Genomic DNA, 21,495 nt, shown 5'->3' with positions numbered 1-21,495 from the left:
TGTCTTATTTAATCTAATATGTATTTGTTTTTGCTCTTTGTTAAAGCAAAAGTATTTCTTATCCGATTACTCGATTAATCGCTGGAATAATCGATAGAATACTCGATTACAAAAATAATCGATAGTTGCAGCCCTACTATAAGCTGTACATTAATAAAGTTTTGACTTATGGCACAAATATTTCTTTTTTTCCTCATTCTTCCCTCAGGCCAGATGACAGATTTGATATTTACAGAGAGGGAATTAGTTCACTCTCTAAAGGAATACATCCAAGCCGAAGAGTCCAAACTTGCTGCTGTAAAAAGGTACAGCCTTCTCCATACCAAACCTTTGAAACTAATTTTTTTCGAATTTGTTAAGCCACAGTAATTACCAACCAGAATATACTTACTACTTATACACTGATATTTTCTTATGACATTTCTTGGACTCTTGTAGTTGGGCTAATAGACTGGACGTCTTAACGCGTGCATCTACCTCAGATCCAGAGGGTTTTTTGGGTCATCCGGTGAATGCTTACAAGTTGATGAAGAGGCTTAACACGGAATGGGCTGAGCTGGAAAGCCTGGTGCTACAGGACCCTTCAGATGGTAAACAAGTGCTTTTTAAACATTAGCCTGCTTTAAAGTAAATATTGATTATACTATTTAGTTTACATGTGAAGCTTTTTTCTGCTAGCTATAATGATTTAAAAAAAGGTTTTTATTTTTTTAAAGTTTTTATTTGACTAATTTGAGGTGTAAATACACTGATCAGCCATAACATTAAAACCACCTCCTTGTTTCTACGCTCACTATCCATTTTATCAGCTCCACTTACCATATAGAAGCACTTTGTAGTTCTACAATTACTGACTGTAGTCCATCTGTTACTGTGCATACCTTTAGTGCATAACTTTATCCTGCTTTCACCCTGTTCTTCAATGGTCAGGACCACCACAGAGCAGGTATTATTTAGGTGGTGGATGATTCTCAGCACTGCAGTGACACTGACATGGTGGTGGTGTGTTAGTGTGTGTTGTGCTATTATGAGTGGATCAGACACAACAGTGCTGCTGAAGTTTTTAAATGCCATGTTCACTTACTGTCCACTCTATTAGACACTCCTACCTAGTTGGTCCACCTTGTAGATGTAAAGTCAGAGACGATCGCTAATCTAATGCTGCTGTTTAAGTTGGTCATCTTCTAGACCTTCATCAGTGGTCACAGGACACTGCCTACGGGGCGCTGTTGGCTGGATATTTTTTGTTGGTGGACTATTCTCAGTCCAGCAGTGACAGTGAGGTGTTTTAAAACTCCGTTAGCGCTGCTGTGTCTTATCAGTGTCACTGCAGTGCTGAGAATGATCCACCACCCAAATAATACCTACTCTGTAGTGGTCCTTTGGTGGTTCTGACCATTGAAGAACAGGGTGAAAGGGGGCTAACAAAGCATGCAGAGAAACAGATGGACTACAGTCAGTAATTGTAGAACTACAAAGTGCTTCTATATGGTAAGTTGTGCTGATAAAATGGACAGTGAGTGTAGAAACAAGGAGGTTTCAATTTTGTGGCTGATCAGTGTATATTTTATTACAATGTATTTTTTATCTACAGTTCTCTGTAGTGGTATATAAAGTGCAGTTGTGCAGACATAACAAAAAAAATTTCCAAACAAATCTAAATCTAATCTTTAGTTCTGCTCTGGCAGCTACACACATAATCATGCACGTCATTTCCATTCACTTTAGCATGATTAGCTAATGTCAGACAGTTTTTGACACTCATGACCTCTTGCCATAAAAGTCAGAATTTATGCAATATAGAATAAACAAGGAAGGCTTTGTTCCATAACACAACATTTTCATTTAGAGGTAATTTAACACCATGTACATGTTACAGAGCTGAGATTAGCAGTCTCAGCAGTGATGGGCTAGAGTGTTTCACCCGAGCATGCCATATTTTTGGAGTATACTTAAAATAAGCTTTAAAATTAAATCTGAAACTGCTCTACAACTTGATTGCAATGCCATTGCATCTCTTTCACATGGAACTTTAAATCTGCCACATTATAAATCTTTTTACAGAGCTACGAAGCCACAACAAGCAATTCCATGATAAGTAAATGTGTGATTGCTATCTATATTGTAAACGCCATCTCCCTGTTTCACAGCTCACTAGTCGCCATGACGTATTCACATGTACTCACAATGCCATAGTTCTGAAGTGGAACACAATAGTACAGAATAGGAACCAGTATTTCCCCTCCCATGTCTGCACTTTGCTTCTGCTTGGTCATATAAACAATTTGTAACAATGGCAACACTTTGAAAAGGTCAGTGGCTAACTGAGTCGAAGTAAGATCACTTTCAATTAAAGCAAATTAGAGATAAAACAGAATACAAGCCAAGCAACTCTTAAGGCCTTGCTCAGGCAGCTTAGTGGTGGTGGGAATCGACTTTGCAATTAATAGTCTAGTATCTTAACCTCTAAGCCACCTGCTGTCCCACCCAATCATTATTTAGCGTGAGATAATAACCTCAAACTGATATTATACAATAAAAAAACAGTGTTACCTCGAAACTCAACGTTAATTGGTTCTGGGAGTGGCGTTAGGTTTAAAAGGCGTTGAGTTTTAAGGTATTTTTTCCCATAAGGATGTACGGGAAACCTGTTTGCATTCCGTGGCCCTGTGGAACTGCATATATTTTAGGCTACTGTAAAATAATGGGGTTGTTTTTGACACTTATACACTGAAAATAACACAAATATAATATAAAAACACTGAATTACAGTTGAAAACAGATAAAAATCAATAAAAAATACATTAATTACTTCTTTATTGTTTCCTTACGATTCTTAATCTTCCTATAATCTTAATCTGCCAATTTCAAGATCAAGATGCTTGATATTGGCATACCGTATTCCATTCAGTAAAGGCGCATTTGCATGAGAAGCGGCACATTAGCTTTTGTGTTGCTTTTTAACGCTAAGCGTTTTAGACTCTCTCGAAAAAAAGCTGATTCTTACAATTTCTCAGAACCCCAACCTTTAACACAAGTTTAAAAGTGAAACAGGTGGATAATTCAGCTAAACACAGATACATGTGGACACTGGATTTGACAGTTATTCCACATAAATGCAGATTCGTCTCATATTCACACTTTGATGACATCCTACTGCACCGCTCAAGCCAAGTGCTAAACAAAGCGGCTGGATATTGTTAATTGAACATGAAATTAATGAATTTTGAGTTTAGAGGACGTTGAGTTACAAGGTACCACTGTATGTCAAACTTCACTAGGTGTAAAGTGTGTGTCTGTTGACAGGAATTATCAATTTACAGCTGTTCTCAAAGAATGAACGTATAGTATATTGAACGGCTTGAGTAGCAGAAGCTTTCCCGTAAAGCTGACGCCGATCTAACATTTTGATTAAAAAAAAAAACTTCACTGAAAAATGAAAGAAAAAAGCTGCTGCTTAGCTGAGGCATCTGCACTCAGTTATGGAAATCAAACAACCCCCTTGCTCAACTTGGCTTGCCTTGTGCAGTGTGCTGGCCCCGACTTGAATTCCCCCGAGCATGTGTTTACATGCTGCAATATGGAGTGTTAGCAGAAGCTTTTAGTTGGGTTTATTCAGAGGTGAAAAAATCTGATTATCTGATTTAAAGACGATGTGATAGCAGTTGTCCATTTTAGAAGAATAAAACGATGAAAACACTGACCTAACCATGACGAAAACAGCTCTGAATGAGAATATGGATGACTCAGAAGCGTGAAGTGTGTCAGCAGCGAACTGTGACCGTTAAATCTCAGTCCTCTAACTCCCCCCTTCTCTCGTCTGAAAAAAGTCTAGTTTACTGCGTCCTCTTTTAAAGTACTGCAAAAGTTAAGAAATGAAAATGAAATGCAATCAGCACAAAGAGAGTTATTATATAAACAAAATAGCTTATTCTTAAAAAAATGGTATTGATGCATCCCTAATTTGTAACATTTAAAATGTATTTTTTTTTCAATAGTAAAGGATCCCTATTATTAAATTGCATGTAGGGGTTGAGAAACTGTTAAATACAAGCAATTGGATTGGATGACATATAGTTTACAACTTGGAGCGATAATAACTTGGTGGCTCGGTGGGTAGCACTGTCGCCTCACAGCAAGAAGGTCCTGGGTTCAATCCCCAGGTGGGGCGGTCCAGGTCCTTTCTGTGTCCTTTGCATGTTCTCCTCGTGTCTGCGTGGGTTTTCTTCTGGAGCTCCGGTTTCCTCCCACAAGTCCAAAAACATACGAGGTGAACTGGAGATACAAAATTGTCCATGACTGTGTTTGACATTAAAACTTGTGAAGTGATGAATCGTGTGTAACGAATAACTACCGTGTCTGTCATGAATGTAACCAGTGTGTGTAAAACATGATGTTAAAATCCTAATAAATAAATAAATGGAGCGATAACAAATGTAAGCCAATTTTTGCAGTTATTTTGCAGTATAGTCATTTGCAGCATTTTCTTTAAACAATATAAAAACATGCATGAGCTGCACAGTGACACATCTGATAGTGAGTGCTGCACAGCTCCAGCTTTCTTTGAACCTGGGTTTAAACCTTGCCCCAGTCACTGTTTACATGTCAGAATCAGAAGCACTTTATTTCTTCAGGTTTGTTACACATACAAATAATTTGTTTTGGTGATACACATAATAATACACATAATAGTACACAAAATACACATGTATGACATGTACCATATTAAACAGACCAGACAGCACATGGACTGATAACAAGTATTTAACTACGTGAACAAGTGTGGTTAAGAAGTGTTACTGCTCTTGGCAAAAAGCTGTTAGTGTGTCTGTTTGTGTTCGTTTTGCTTGCCCTGATTTTCCTGCCAGACGGAAGTGTTTTAAAAAGGGTATGTCCAGGATGAGCCATTTCTCAATGCGTCATCCTGACTTTCCTCTAAGTACTCTGGTTTTCTCCAACCTGCCTAAAACAGTAGTGGACTTCCTGACCTAAATTGTCCTTATGTGTAATAGATTAAATAAGTAAGTAAATAGTTTTATTTTGGTGACCTGCGATGGATTAGAATCCTCTTCAGAATGTATTGTCCTGCTCGCTCTATGCCCATTGTTTTCAGGTGACCTTGGACAGGACGACATTATGTCGTGGGGCCTCTCCCACGACATCTCTCTATCTTTATCTATTCATCTTATAAAACTGGGTCAGTGGTGCAGCCATCTGTTACACTAGGGCATCTACACAGACATCCTGCAATGGAATGGGTATTTCTGCCTTCTGTCTAGTGTTTCTCGGTGGAACCAGATTCTGCTGCGACCTCAAATAGGATGAAGCAGTTACTCATTTTGGTGTCTTCGCTTCTTCTAAATCTACCTCTTCTTGTTCCTCAGGTTTTATCTCAAACATCTCTGTGCATAGACAGTTCTTCCCTGACGAGGAGGATGAGAAGGGTGCAGCAAAAGCATTAATGCGACTGCAGGATACATACCACCTGGACTCAGAGAGCTTTTCCAAAGGGAAACTGCCAGGTCAGAGGCACTTTACATACGTACATATATAATCCACACTATATGGACAAAAGTATTGGAACACCATTGTCACTATTGATGACAGTATTGTTTCAGCCACAACTGCTAACAGGTGTAATAAATCAATCAAATAAAGGAAATTTATATGCTTCCAACTTTAGGGATAGCCCTTTCCTGTTCCAGCATGACTGTGCTCTTGTGCACATAGCAATGTTTATAAAGACTTGAAGAAAAGCTTGTTTAAAGAAACTCCTATGGCTGGAACAGACAGGGGCTTAAAACAGACTATCCACTGTTGTCCAGCCAATAATTCCACCCCTAATTCCATCTACAACTAATCAAGGCAATCAGAATCAGGCTTTATTGGCCAAGTATGCTCACACATACAAGGAATTTGTTTTTGGTTACACAGATGCTTGCAGTGCACAAAAAATACAATAAAGACAATCTTATTTACACAGCTCACCCTCTCCTTAACACACACATTCATACCTGTAAACGTAGAAAACATTGTAAACATCGGCATGTGCAATTCACAAAAGGTGCAGTGTTTTGTGCAATATAAAAACTATAGAAAAATATATAAATAAGAAATGGAAGTGAATGTGAAAATGCATGTGTATGCAATTATATAAATTAAATAGGTAGTTTTAGATGCGCAAGTGTCCCGAGCATTTACTCACCTGCTCGGAAGCATTTACTCCCGAGCAATACTCACCTGCATAATAATTGTAACCCTAATGGGAGAATTAAGCACTCAGGAGTGTACTGGTGAATATAGCAGGTGTATTACAAGACAGAAACAGCATCTGAAATGCATAGAGCCTTGTGGACTTGTTTGCATTCTGGCAGCTAGTAAAGTTAGAGACACTTCCCCCCAAAACCCACTCCTCTACAAAGGAAAACATATTTCTTTGCTAAATGGCTAGCATCTTTTGTTATTACGGTTATGGGATGTGTAAACACTAGAGACCAAATTCTACAGAAAATCACTGTCCTTAATTAAATTAAATGCCATGGACAAAAAACAGCAGTACAGAAACATTACAACAATTTGAATGAATGAAGCGTGGAAACAAAATAATACAACCACAGTAAAAACACTTTTGTAAAGACTAACTTTTGTCCACAGGGGTGCGTTTCAATGCTTTTCTGACGGTAGACGACTGCTTTGATATGGGGAGGACGGCATACAACGAGAACGATTACTACCACGCAGTGCTGTGGATGCAACAGGCCCTCAGACAGATGGATGCAGGCGAGGAAGCCAAAGCATCGAAGTCAGACATCTTGGACTACCTGAGTTACTCCGTCTATCAGATGGGAGACTTGCCTCGAGCTATCGAGCTGACCCGACGCCTTGTCTCCATTGGTAATCTTCCTTACTTTAAAACTTTATTCAAATGATTTATATTTTAAAGATTAATGCATGTTTAGTAACACAATTTTTAAGTGCTGTGTATTTCCAGTCTGGGCAACGGTAGTGATTCAGGTACTGGCCTAGTAATCTGAAGGTTGATGGTCCAAGCCTCACCACCACCAAACTGCTAATGTTGGACCTCTGAGCAAGGCTGTTAACACTCAATGGCTTGCATTGTAATTGTATTACAACTGTGAGTCACTTTGAAAAAGCATCTTCTGCATGCCAGAAATATAAAATGTGACTGTTTTAAGTGTTTAGTAAGTTTCAACTTTACTTAAAAGTACTGAAATTTACTACAAACATGATTGGCTATGTCTGAGAGGGGGATGGCTGAGGTGCGATGGATTAGCACCCTGTCCAGGATGTTCCTGCTTTGCGCCATTGTTTAGTGGTGAATCTATTATGGTCTATTGTGCGAGCCCACCACCACTTACCCTGCATTCACACCAGCAACGAGTTGTCACCTCTTGTTGCACAAATTGCTCATTGCCCTGCGTCCACACTGGCAGCGTCATTATGAACTGTGAATGTTTGGTTGCCATGGTTTAACTGAAACCAAGCAAAGAAAAAGCTAAGGCCATGGCAGGACAGCATACTTTACTTGCTAGTATCTACAGAGTGTATAGAAAAAACAATTTTACCACAAATCAGATACCCGCCCACCCAGTTTTTTTTTAACCAGAAATCAGATGTTTTCTTGCTAAAAATAAAAAGCCTGAAGGGAAATTGTTTATAAATTTTTTATAAATTTCATCACTGTCTGCACAGTCAATATGTAACGCTTTGTGGGCTAGACGGACAGGAGGGGCGGACACAAACGCAGAGATGTGTAAACAACAGATTTAATATAACAAAAGACAGGACATACCACGCTAAGAGGACTAACAAAGCTAACAAGGCTAAACAAAGACTAAACAGACTAACAGGACTAAACAGATTAACAGGACTAAACAGACTAACAGGCTAAACAGACCAACAGGATTAAACAGACTAACAGGACTAAACAGACTGGACAGGACTAAACAGACTAACAGGCTAAACAGACTAACAGGATTAAACAGACTAACAGGACTAAACAGATTAACAGGACTAAACAGACTAACAGGCTAAACAGACTAACAGGATTAAGGACTAAACAGACTAAACAGAACTAAACAGACTAAACAGGCTAACGGACAGGCTAATACACACAGGCTAACAAACAAGGACTAAGCTAACAGACAGGGGCTGAACAGTGACTAAACTAAACAGGCTAACAAAGCTACACAGGCTAAACAGACTAAACAGGTTAAACAGACTAAACAGACAGGACAGGACAAAACAGACAGAACAGGACTAAACAGACTAACTGGCTAAACAGACTAAACAGGTTAACGGACAGGCTAAACAAAGACTAAACAGGACTAAACAGACTAAACAGACCAAACAGACTAAACAGGCTAACGGACAGGCTAAACAGACCGGATGAAACGGCAAGGAGCAAGGAGCAAGGAGCAAGGAGCAAGGAGCAAGGAGCAAGGAGCAAGGAGCAAGGAGCAAGGAGCAAGGAGCAAACAGTCACCAGAGCAAACAGACAGAGTTACCCTCAATAATCTCCAACCAGCCTTTCCCTGAGCCTCTCCTAAATAGTAGCAGCTGGGGCTAATTAGCCCCAGCTAACCAATCAGGAGAGGGAGGCTGGCTGGAGACTGGGGAGAGAAGGGCGTGGCACACTGGAGCACAGGATCACCCTGAGGCTCCAAGCGTGACACAATATGACAAGAAACGTACACTTGTTCTGTGTGAAGTTTTCCATCTCTGATAAAAGCAATTACCTGAAAACAAAAATTGAGCATATTATTTCATGGTGATGGAGATAGAGCGCATGCGGCTCAGTGTTCAATTTCTATTGGTAATTGCCACATCGGTTTGCCCCCCCTTTACCCTGATTTTTAGCTGTGAGTCAAAAAAGAGACCTCTGTACCTTTGTCCATAACGTTGTTGATCAACTTTTTAAATTCACTATAGCAGCGTCACATCACAATGAACAATTCAGACTGATGGTTGTCCAGTTTCTTTAGAAATTGAAAGTATTGAGTGGTGATTCCTCCATCCAAAGCCTAGCCTATAGGGTTATAGACACCTCACTATCACTAATTCATTTTCTCTATTTTTGCAACAGATCCCAGTCACCACAGAGCAAGAGGAAATTTGCGCTACTTCGAACAAGTGTTCAGCCAACAGTTGAGCAACACAGATCAAACCAAACAAGATTCCTCTGAGGAGAAGCCTATTGAGCTGGGAACCTATAATCGCCCGAAAGATTATCTGCCAGAAAGAGAGGTTTATGAGGCCCTGTGTAGAGGAGAGGGTGTCAAAATGGTAAGCCAACTGCAGAAGACAGAATTTAATGAAGACAAAATGCAACAGAACCAGTTTGCAATATAAACTCAGTGTGGTTCTAGTTGCAGTAAAGCCGTGAATGACTAACTATGAGACAGACAGATAGATAGATAGATAGATAGATAGATAGATAGATAGATAGATAGATAGATAGATAGATAGATAGATAGATAGATAGATAGATAGATAGATAGGAGGCAACAAAATACAAAAAAAGAACATCAGTAAACTTACATATACAGTGTATCACAAAAGTGAGTACACCCCTCACATTTCTGCAAATATTTTTCATGGGACAACACTATAGAAATAAAACTTGGATATAACTTAGAGTAGTCAGTGTACAACTTGTATAGCAGTGTAGATTTACTGTCTTCTGAAAATAACTCAACACACAGCCATTAATGTCTAAATGGCTGGCAACATAAGTAAGTACACCCCACAGTGAACATGTCCAAATTGTGCCCAAAGTGTCAATATTTTGTGTGACCACCATTATTATCCAGCACTGCCTTAACCCTCCTGGGCATGGAATTCACCAGAGCTGCACAGGTTGCTACTGGAATCCTCTTCCACTCCTCCATGATGACATCACGGAGCTGGTGGATGTTAGACACCTTGAACTCCTCCACCTTCCACTTGAGGATGTGCCACAGGTGCTCAATTGGGTTTAGTCCATCACCTTTACCTTCAGCTTCCTCAGCAAGGCAGTTGTCATCTTGGAGGTTCTGTTTTCGAAGGGAGGGGATCATGCTCTGTTTCAGAATGTCACAGTACATGTTGGAATTCATGTTTCCCTCAATGAACTGCAGCTCCCCAGTGCCAGCAACACTCATGCAGCCCAAGACCATGATGCTACCACCACCATGCTTGACTGGAGTCAAGATACAGTTGTCTTGGTACTTCTCACCAGGGCGCCGCCACACATGCTGGACATAATCTGAGCCAAACAAGTTTATCTTGGTCTCGTCAGACCACAGGGCATTCCAGTAATCCATGTTCTTGGACTGCCTGTCTTCAGCAAACTGTTTGCGGGCTTTCTTGTGCGTCAGCTTCCTTCTGGGATGACGACCATGAAGACCGAGTTGATGCAGTGTGCGGCGTATGGTCTGAGCACTGACAGGCTGACCTCCCACGTCTTCAACCTCTGCAACAATGCTGGCAGCACTCATGTGTCTATTTTTTAAAGCCAACCTCTGGATATGACGCCGAACACGTGGACTCAACTTCTTTGGTCGACCCTGGCGAAGCCTGTTCCGAGTGGAACCTGTCCTGGAAAACCGCTGTATGACCTTGGCCACCATGCTGTAGCTCAGTTTCAGGGTGTTAGCAATCTTCTTATAGCCCAGGCCATCTTTGTGGAGAGCAACAATTCTATTTCTCACATCCTCAGAGAGTTCTTTGCCATGAGGTGCCATGTTGAATATCCAGTGGCCAGTATGAGAGAATTGTACCCAAAACACCAAATTTAACAGCCCTGCTCCCCATTTACACCTGGGACCTTGACACATGACACCAGGGAGGGACAACGACACATTTGGGCACAATTTGGACATGTTCACTGTGGGGTGTACTCACTTATGTTGCCAGCTATTTAGACATTAATGGCTGTGTGTTGAGTTATTTTCAGAAGACAGTAAATCTACACTGCTATACAAGCTGTACACTGACTACTCTTAGTTATATCCAAGTTTCATGTCTATAGTGTTGTCCCATGAAAAGATATAATGAAATATGAAATAATTATAAATGTGAGGGGTGTACTCACTTTTGTGATACACTGTATATGGTTAGTATAAAAATTATAATTATAGCTATTTACATATATGGTATAAGGTCTACATTCATAGTAATATAGACATAAAGACAGTATTAATAATTGCAATAAGCATAAGCACAGGAGTGGGAAAACAAGGCATGTATAATAATAATAATAATAATAGAAATAGTGATATTAATAATAATATGTAAAATCAGTAACTATATGTACATAGGTATTTATGGGTATATAATTATGCAGATATGTATGCGGTAGAACGTTTTATGTAAAGTGCAGGTGCAAATGATGATAAATGATAATAAATAATAGGTTCGGTGAGTAGTCCAGGGTGTTAGTGGTGTTAACGGTGTCAGGACGATGCTTACGTGTGTATATTGATGTTTTCCTGTTTTCCACATCTGAACATTTAAGGACATTGGTGTTATCCAATAGAAACTTTAAGGCTCTGTAAAAGATCTGATTGCAAGTAACTTTTCTTTTCCTGTCACAGACTCCAGAAAGACGCAGCAAGCTTTTCTGCCGCTATCGGGATGATAACAGGAACCCGCGCCTCCTGCTTAAACCCGTAAAGGAAGAGGACGAGTGGGACAGTCCGCTCATCGTTCGCTATTTAAACATGCTCTCTGATGAAGAGATTGAGAAGATCAAAGAGCTAGCCAAACCCAAAGTGAGTAATGTAACCATGTTTGTATAGAGGAAATAGAAATAGTAATTAAAGATTTATTAACCAGATAAGCTTAATATTTAAGAATACAAAATCCCATGTCTTCATTTTTTCATTACTTTTATCAGGCACTCAAATAAGGTCACCTAAATTATGCCAAGATTAGACTTTTAGAATGTTTTCTACATTTTTGATTGGCTTTCCGTGTTTAAGTGTCACAGTGGTATATTATGCTTGCCCACCTCCACTAAGATCCGGGTTTAAATAACAGGGCTGCTAATGGCTGGCCAGCTTGGCATCTACACAGACATGATTGGGTGGCCCTGCAATGGATTGGTGCCTGGACCAGGGTATTCCTGCCCTGCACCCAGTGGTTTAAAGTGGAACTTGACCAGTTTCATTGTTTACAGTGTAGTCTGAAGCAAAAAAATTGATTCTCACTGTTTTACAAAACCCTGAACTGTTGTATTTAGCATGAATATGGCATGGCATTGAGTGTAGACCAGGTTTGCATTTTAGATAGCAATCCAATGGTATTGCTCGTTTTGGCGTCATAGCTTTTTTAATGCTCTCTTTAATTGCATAAATTAATTAACCCACTTTTTAAATTTTCTTATTCAATTGACAATGTTGCTGAGCTTTCTTGTTTTAAACTTAAATACAATTCATACAAAACTGCATGTAAATAAACTGCTACTATCAGTGAATATTGTGTTGTTAAGCTGGCCACTCAGTGGTACCGCCATCAGAAAGTGGTTTTGTGAAAGAATTAAATGCTCCCATCAGGGGCCATATGTGCCCAGCCTTGCAGTGAACTAAGCACAAAACTCTTATCATGTAAATGTAATCTTAGACTGCATATGAGCGTTTTTGGGTTTCCTTTAATGCAGAATCCTGTGCATGGAGCACAAGAACCTAGTGAATCTAGTGTAAAGCTGTGTAAAGTGTAAATGTCCAACGTTTCAGTATGATGTTTTTTTCTATACAGCTTGCGAGGGCGACAGTGCGAGATCCAAAAACTGGCATACTTACGACGGCAAATTACAGAGTGTCAAAGAGGTGAGTGAAGAACAGCACGTTTTTTTTGAAAAGCAGCCTGCAAAATAAAGCTTCTAAAGCAGTCTGTACACCCAAACATCACACCAGGGAAGACTCATAGACCCAGTCATATAAACAAGGTGCAGAATCAGCCACATCAGAATAACCCACCAACACCTGATAAAAGGAGAAACCCCCCCTTTACACACACACACACACACATTTGAACTCTGCCAAACATCTGTTACATTAAAACACATCCTAAAAGAATGCCCCAAACACACCAAGGAAAGACAACAAGTACACATGCCTGAAAGAAAGAAAGAAAGAAACTCTTACACAAGACAACACAATTTCTAACCTACTTTGCAGCCATAAAAATGAAAATATAAAATGGACCAAAATATAAAGACGAGATAAAATAAACAGACAGAAACATAATACCTATTTTTATGGCATTAAAACCTAAATAAATAAAAAAAGACCAGCAGGCTGCGATTCAGTTATGTTTTCTGAACACAAACTAAGTATTTTTGCTAACTGTTGTGCCTCTGCCTATCTGTTGACCTTCAGTGCATGGTTGGAAGAGGATGATGAACCAGTCATTGCACGTGTCAATCAGAGAATAGAAGACATTACTGGCCTAACAGTGGAAACCGCCGAACTACTCCAGGTAGACAAAAGCTTTTAACACTATTTCTTTTATAATTTAAAACATGTTTTTCATCTCTTTGTTTGACCAAAGAAAGTGACATTTATGGGTTTTTAAACTTTAAACTTAAGTGATTTATTTGTTGGTGGAAACTTCTATAACTAGGTCGCGCCTCAGCATTGAAGTGCCAGGTGTAGTGCCGCAACAATTAAAATGAGCACCCAGGTGGCATAGCAGGATAATCCGCTAGCACACCAGTGCCGGGATTCTAAACTCCCCGGGGCGGCACGGTGGCTAAGTGTGTAGCACTGTCGCCTCACAGCAAGAAGGTCCTGGGTTCGATCCCCAGGTGGGGCGGTCCGGGTCCGTTCTGTGTGGAGTTTGCATGTTCTCCCCGTGTCTGCATGGGTTTCCTCCGGGTGCTCCGGTTTCCTCCCACACTAAATTGTCCTAGTCTGTGTTCGATATAACCTTGTGTAATGAGTAACTACCGTTCCTGTCATGAATGTAACCAAAGTGTAAAACATGTAGTTTAAAATCCTAATAAAACAAACAAACAAACTAAACTCCCCGAGCACTGCTACCAGTCTGCTGGGCGCCCCCTAACAGGCATAATTGGCAATGCCTGCAGCAGGCAAGATTGGCCATTAAGTCTGCCAGGTAGGAAAAGACCAGACCGAAAAGTGGGTGGGGTCTCATGCGCAAATTCACCAAGGGTATGGGCAAATAAGAAGGGTTGTGGACTGTTTAGGAATCTGGGAGGCACAGTGGCGCAGTGGGAAGTGCTGTCACCTTACACAAAGATTGGCCTGAATTGATTCCCTGACCAGAAAGCCAGTGTCCTTTCTGAGTGGAGTTTGCATGTTCTCCCTGTGTCTGTGTTGGTTTATTTGAAGTGCTACGGTTTTCTCCCACAAGTCCAAAGACATGTAGTCAGGCCAGATGGAGCTACTAGAAATTGCCCCAAGTGTGAGATTGTGTTCGTTCAGCTTTTTGCCCATTAAATCTGTCCAGGATCAGTTGGTGATAAAACATGAAAATGAAATGTAAACATTTTATATCTTCTGTTTATTTATATATATTTTACTTCTGTGTTGATAGGTTGCTAACTATGGTGTTGGAGGTCAATATGAGCCACATTACGATTTTTCAAGGGTAAGCACAATGTGCATTAATAATATATACCTTTTTTTAATACAAATGTTGGGGATTGATATTATAACAATACCTACTAATAATACCATAATTCCATAATATGCTTGTACACAGATGACTGTGAGGCTTTGTTTCTCTTATATTACTAGCAAACTTTCCAATTCTCCAGGCAGCAAATGATCCAAATAAGAAATTAGGTGTTAAACAAAACAACCAAATGAATAAAATAATATCTTGAAAGTAAATAAAAAAATTCAGTTGAACACAAATGAATCAGCTAAAACATAAAAAGACAGTAACAACGTAACAAATAAAAGACACAAAAACTTCCGCAACCCACAACAGACAAAGAGGATAGAGTAGAAATAAAAATGAAAAGAAACTGGTTGTCACAATATGATAAGCTGCTTCAGCTACTTGCAACAACCAAGTTCTCGGAAAAGAGTAACAAGACGATATCCAGAGCCAGCCGGGACATGGGGCTGTTTATGTGTCAGTACCCCACCCCATCAATTGGTACAGCCTGCGCCCAGCTTGGGTCCATACTTTGGGTCTGCTGTTGAAATGGGACGTCACGCCACCTCTGGCAATTCGCTTTCCCAGGGTGGTTCTCTTGTGAGATCTGAAAGCTCTGTGACCTCAGCAAGGTTCCCATAAAATGATAGAGGCAAACTGGAGCAAACCTGAGTATTACATTAACAGAAAACAGGTTTGCCTAAAGAGGAGCTTGCAAACACTGGGAAGAAAACCATGACTAAATAAGAAGCCTCCCATCTGGAGCGACTTAATGCTTAATGAGTAAGGCCTTACTTAAATTACAGCTGTGAAAGTCGCATCATGAACCGTGAAATAAGCCGTTTCCCGTGTAATACAGAATTTGCTGAGGAATTCAAGATTTAAGGTTTGTGTTTAGCGATTTAACATTTTTCATACACGTGTCTCACGTTCACTGGTTAATTTGCACTATGAACAATCCTACAGCAATTCAGTTAGCAATTGGTTAGTCAGAATGTCCAAGATATCTAAAGCAGCTAAAAACACTACAACACTACTTAGGTAACTGAGATTGGAAAATTCCCAACCAATTCTGTGGATGCAGAAATGTGGTGAAATGTGCCCCTTTTCTTGAAAAATCTGTGAAATCTTTTATTTGGGTCCTATTAATGAGAAATAGTAGTTGTCAGTTTGAGAAAGGGTAGTTATCAGTTTGGGAGAAGGCAACAATCATCTTTGCCTCCTTGCCCCTTCTGCTGGCCATAACTGGGATGGCAGATGAAGCAAGATTATGCAGCTGGGCCCAGTATGACCCTTTACACATAGATGAATGTACCACTCATTTAATGCACAGTAAATGAATTGTATCAATTACAGTGAAGGCCTTTTTCAGTTTTTATTTCAGTCATATTGTCACAGTGATTTTGCTATGGATATATAGTAAATGTACAAGCAAAATCTAGGTCCTAAGCTCTGTAAACAATCCACCTCATTTAACAGATGAATTTTAGAATTAGATGCTATGTGGCCATGTGGACTTTAGTTTTTGAGTCTGCTAGTCCAGGGAAAGCAGGGGATTTGGTTTGGGCATTTTGTGTCTTTGTTTGTTTGTGTTTTGTTAAGTCCCCCATGTTGCATGGTGAGAACATCTATTGGGGAAGCTTTCCAGCTGTTCAAAGTAAAAAACTTGAAATTATAAACATCTGTTGCAGCGCCCTTTTGACAGCAACCTCAAGGTTGATGGAAATAGACTTGCCACCTTTATGAACTATGTAAGTATGTGATGAAGCTCTGCTCTGTCTTTATTCTGGAAATTCTATCTTCATAGAAACATGAGACCGAGGCTTTCAAATCATTAGGCACAGGAAATCGTGTGGCTACTTTTTTAAATTATGTAAGTATATGTTCCTCTTGTGTATCCTGGTGTGTATGACACTTTACAATATTATTATCACTAAGCAATAGAACATGAGAGGGAGTTTGTTATTGCTTATAACATTACGGCTGTGATTTGGATGCAGGCATGAACCAAAGGCGTGATGGTTATTTGCGATAACATACAACCTTGAGTTTTCTACTGTGTTTATACAACTGTTATAAACCAAGGAAGCCCACAGTTTCATACTGGATATGCTTTAATGTTATCAGTACCTTCTGCCAAATGCTATGCCATCAAAACCTTCTGCCAAATGCTATGCAGCTGTAATAAATCCCTAATCTGCTTTAACACAGTAGGATACAAAAGGCATCTGGCTGTATGCAGGCATAAACACCAGGAACAACTAACTGAAAGTTCATTAAAGTACTTGCTGAGTCAGATGCACCGTTCAAAATAACTGCTGGTACAATAAGGCTCATCTTTTATGGTTCGGATATAGCTGAAGTGTTGCCAAATTAACCAGAACGCCAGTCTGTAAATCACTTACTGCTGTGCAAAAAACTGTTAGGTCGACTGCAGTGACGGTAGAACAACTAAACACACTGGAATAGACTAGAAACTATTTGGTAAAACTATGGGCTACAGTCATGCAGAAACAGGAGGGGCCTTTTTAAACTGTGTAGACACAGTGTTACTTATAACATTCTAGAACTGTATACACATGTATGAAGTGTGTTTCCATCATTTTGACTATGCAGTGTACATTTGTTCTTGTACAAAGTACAAAGTGTTTTAACATGTTTTGTTCTTTTATGCTAGATGAGTGATGTGGAGGCTGGCGGTGCCACTGTGTTTCCAGATTTCGGTGCTGCTATCTGGCCAAGAAAGGTATTCCTCCTCTCAGCTCCACTATTATAAACTCTCTCACATAACAGTCAAAAACTGCACAGATCCTGGACCCAGATTCCGTCCAAGCGTTAAATAGATTTTTTTTTTCATTTGTGTTTGTTTATAAAACAAACTCATCTTCAGTTTCACCCTGCTCAAGGGCGTCAGTCCCTGGTATCCTATCTGTGAGAATGTTACAATTGTCTGAATGCGTTGTTTAATCTCCGTTTTATTACATTCATATTAGCTTTGTGGATTAAGAATGATTTTCATCTCTGTTTTGTTAGGGCACTGCAGTATTCTGGTACAACCTCTTTAAAAGTGGAGAAGGAGATTACAGAACAAGACACGCAGCCTGTCCAGTTTTAGTCGGCAGTAAATGGGGTAAGTAGTGGATGCACATTAGTAACAGCAATTTATTTCATTTTCATAAAATAGTATCTTGGTGAGGGACACAGTGGGTCCAGTTTTCCCAGAATCATTGAATGCAATGCTAAAACGCACCCAGAACAGGTCACCAATACATAGCTGGGCTTTGGACATCCCCCTCAGATAAAGCCAATCTTGTCATCTAAGCGGAGATGGGCTAATGTAATAGGCCATTGTGCCACCTGAATGCCCAGAAATTCATGAATTATTAAAAAAACATGACTTTAAGATCACTCAGCATGTAAACAGAATCAGTGTTTACTCATTAGTCTTTAATATTAATTCGACTATTGTGAAAAATATTTGGTGTGGTTTGAGGTCCAACACCCTCATTAGATTTGCACATCTGCTTATGCTGTTATAAAAAAGCAATTTTACTTGGGACAGAATATTGCCCAGCAAAATAGGTGAGCTTCACTGAATGAGTCAAAAATATTTTACTCTTATTAAAAAATATTCAAAATGGCCAGCAAGTTTAAGCCACAGCATTTTATTTAATAAAACATAATGTGCACAATTATGGCTTAAACACAGAAAATGTGTGCTATCCTGATTATTATTTTTGGAATTATGCTGGATTTCTACACCGATCCTTTAAAAACGATAGGAAAGCAAGTATCGCATTTAATTATAATTATAATAATAAAGTAATTATAATGATATTCCTAATGCTATTTAAAGTACTTAAGGATCCTTACCACTAACATTTTATCACTTACATATATTTTTATAAACATTGTACTGGGTAAGTCAAAATTATGTTAACACTAATGGATCTATTCCGCGCGACATGTGTGTCTGGGCTTTAAATGGTACTGTTGCTCAGTGGTTTTTGTGTGTTGAACATGATGACGAACAGGTTGAGACTGTCCTGTAAATCATCTTACACATATGAAGTATGTTTTGTGAATATATGGTTTCCACCGCTCAAGTGTTAACATAATTTTGACTCACTCGGTATTACTATTCTGTAAACTATTCATATTGTAGTCAAACATGTATAAGTATTTGGTCCTAACAAAGGTCCTACTTCATTATAGCCATTTTATGTCTACTCCACTGTGACTTTTTCACATGGGTGATATAGATTTTTAATAAATCTTATATTTGCTTTTAAATAATTGTCATTTATTATATAAATCTATAATAAAGCTGCATTTTGTGTTTTTTTTGTTGTCTTTATCCTATAAAATTAAATGAAAGTTCTAAAGATTAAATGTGACAAATGAACAAACATAGAAAAAATCTGGGCAAGTGTACAGCACTGTACATTCTGCTGGTTTTTGAACCACAATAGATGGAATGCAGATCTCACTTTGATCAGTTTTCCAATTGAACTTCTGGCCACCATCCATGCTCCAATAAGAAACCCCTCCTCTGAATATTGTATACATTCCACAGAGGTGGATGGTAATTGTTTAATATTATGCAACAGTTAGTTCCGACCGTACAATCTGATTGGTTGAGAAGCCTTCTAACCGTGCTGTTATTCGTGACAACAGCACGGGCTTTTCACACCACAACGGTATTACTCCGCTGACGCGTTGCCAGTAACGACAAGCTGCATGCACACTGTTGTGCCTTTAAGACGTTAAAGGGTTAACACAGAATACGGAGTTATGCTTGATGCCGTATACGCATGCGTGGGTTCAGTTTAAGGATGCAATAAAACAAAGCTCTACGGAACAGTTTATCTCCTGTATTTCTTTTTAATAATACTTCACACACAAACGTGCATGCAGGCGACACAGCTCCCGATCACGTTTTAAATCCGTGATCTGATATACAATCTATCGCACTGTATAGGGAACATAACCAATTGTCTAATTCACTATCTAGTGCACTGTGTAGCGAACATAAATCCGTGATTTGATACACATTCTAGTGCACTATGTAGGGAACTTTAATGTGTTTGTACCGCGAACAGTTAGCATAATAGCCCAGTTAGCAGCTTCTAAGAATTCTGTTATCACCCGTATATCCTCTGGTGTGTGCAAGAGGTTTTTTTATTTCTTTTTTTCCCTTCGGAGGTTGTTACCTTTTTCTTCTTGTTGTTCTTACCTCCCTGAAATGAGTTTTTGCAACTTGGAATGTCTGCTTTGTAGTGTTAAACTTTATATTTGTTGTGGAACTACTTTTTGGCGGAAGGTATTGTCAATATTAAAGCATATTTAATATGAAATTCAGGGCTTCTTTGATTTATTTTATTTCTATATTTTGTAAAAACTGTTGTATAAAAGCGAGAGGTCGTGTTGTATAAAAGCGAGAGGTCGTGTGTTATCGCGAATTACATCACGGCTGTGATGGTCTTCGGCTCGTGCCTGCGACCGAATCACAGCCGTGATGTTATTCGCGATAACACACTCCCTCTCGTGTTCTATTGCTTAAGTATAGCACAGTAGACCTGTCTGCAAGAAAGTGCCATTATTATGGTTCTTTTAAGTTATTGTTTTTTTTTTCCAATAATGTGTCACCTATATATAATGTACATGCCAATATGTGTCTTATTTTGTTATTATTTTGAAAGATTTTCATATTTTAACACATTCTTCTGTTTTGGTCAACAGTGTCAAACAAGTGGCTCCATGAGAGAGGTCAGGAGTTCAGAAGACCGTGTGGCCTCACAGAAGTGGACTAAGACATCCGGGGTTTAATCACAAACCATCTCAGTGCCTAGACTGTGTCAGATCATCACCCTCACATCACTCCAGTCTCTTTTACCATGATCCTAAATCCACTTTGTCAGGATTGGGTGCCATGGTGAACATTCAAGTATTTAAAAACAGTGACCAATGCAAAGTTGAATACTCCATATGTATTGACTTTTATGGTCTTGTCTGCCTCTCAGCATTTATTTTTTATTTTTGTGCTTTTACAATTCATGTTATTTAGTTTTATAAGAAAAGAGTACCATAGCTTTGGATTTTTTTGACTGTTCGATGTTTAAAAATGTAAATGCGTCCTCAGGTTCTACATCATGATTGGATCACTTCTTCTGAGATAAAGATTTTATTTTAACATACATAAATTATACTGTTTATGGCATTGCTTGTTTACCTACACAAAAATATACTATGGTGCACAATAAACAGTTTTCCATGAAATCATATCTGTGTTTGTTTTTTAAGTTTGTAATTTTGATTAGTTAAAGCCCTAGGATGGATGTGTTTTACATAAAAATGTAAAAATAATTGAAATAAAATAGTTGATTATGTACAATTAGCAAATAGTCTGGCTGAAACACCTTACCACCGTATTCACCACGGCTGCTGGGAAGCAGAGATACCTTAATCCAGTTGCCTGGCCAGAACGATTTGGCCCTTATTAATGTCACTCAAGTTTTTATGCTGATTATCTCTTCTGTATTTAAACATGAACTACCATTGGCTCAACATTTAATACATCCCTGACCATTACATGTACAATTGTTGCACACTAGGCATTGCTATGTACATCTTTGGGGCGGCCCTAACGACTTTGCTTACTATATAGCGTATATGCTTTGATGTCTAGAGCAACAGTTTGGAAAAGGCTTTACCCTGTCGATCATGACTGAGCCCCTGTATACAAAGAGGTCTGTAAAGACAATGTTTAACAAGGTTGGTGTGGAGGAATTTCAGTGGACTGCACTGAGCACTGAATGTACTGAGCACCTTTAAGATAACATTGAGTGTGAGCCAGCACCATCA

The 21,495-nt window shown here is 39.1% G+C and overlaps 1 protein-coding gene across 1 annotated transcript in view; it reads left to right on the top strand.

Moving 5' to 3' along the window:
• Positions 1–20,882, top strand: part of p4ha2 (procollagen-proline, 2-oxoglutarate 4-dioxygenase (proline 4-hydroxylase), alpha polypeptide 2) — a 32,445-nt gene extending 11,563 nt beyond the window's left edge. The window contains exons 3-15 of the mRNA XM_063012263.1: positions 209–305; positions 439–590; positions 5,385–5,522; positions 6,655–6,894; positions 9,107–9,306; positions 11,598–11,774; positions 12,760–12,830; positions 13,383–13,482; positions 14,563–14,616; positions 16,439–16,504; positions 17,309–17,377; positions 17,665–17,761; positions 20,374–20,882. Of these exons, the coding sequence (XP_062868333.1) occupies positions 209–305; positions 439–590; positions 5,385–5,522; positions 6,655–6,894; positions 9,107–9,306; positions 11,598–11,774; positions 12,760–12,830; positions 13,383–13,482; positions 14,563–14,616; positions 16,439–16,504; positions 17,309–17,377; positions 17,665–17,761; positions 20,374–20,444 (1,532 nt within the window). The 3' untranslated portion in view covers positions 20,445–20,882. The remainder of the gene's footprint in view (positions 1–208; positions 306–438; positions 591–5,384; positions 5,523–6,654; positions 6,895–9,106; positions 9,307–11,597; positions 11,775–12,759; positions 12,831–13,382; positions 13,483–14,562; positions 14,617–16,438; positions 16,505–17,308; positions 17,378–17,664; positions 17,762–20,373) is intronic.
• Positions 20,883–21,495: the final 613 nt, after the last annotated feature.

This window comes from Trichomycterus rosablanca, chromosome 16 (genome assembly GCF_030014385.1).
Source record: "Trichomycterus rosablanca isolate fTriRos1 chromosome 16, fTriRos1.hap1, whole genome shotgun sequence".
Lineage (NCBI taxonomy): Eukaryota > Metazoa > Chordata > Actinopteri > Siluriformes > Trichomycteridae > Trichomycterus > Trichomycterus rosablanca.
The sequence above is the reverse complement of the archived record's forward strand: the minus strand, read 5'-3'. Positions and strand labels throughout refer to the sequence as shown.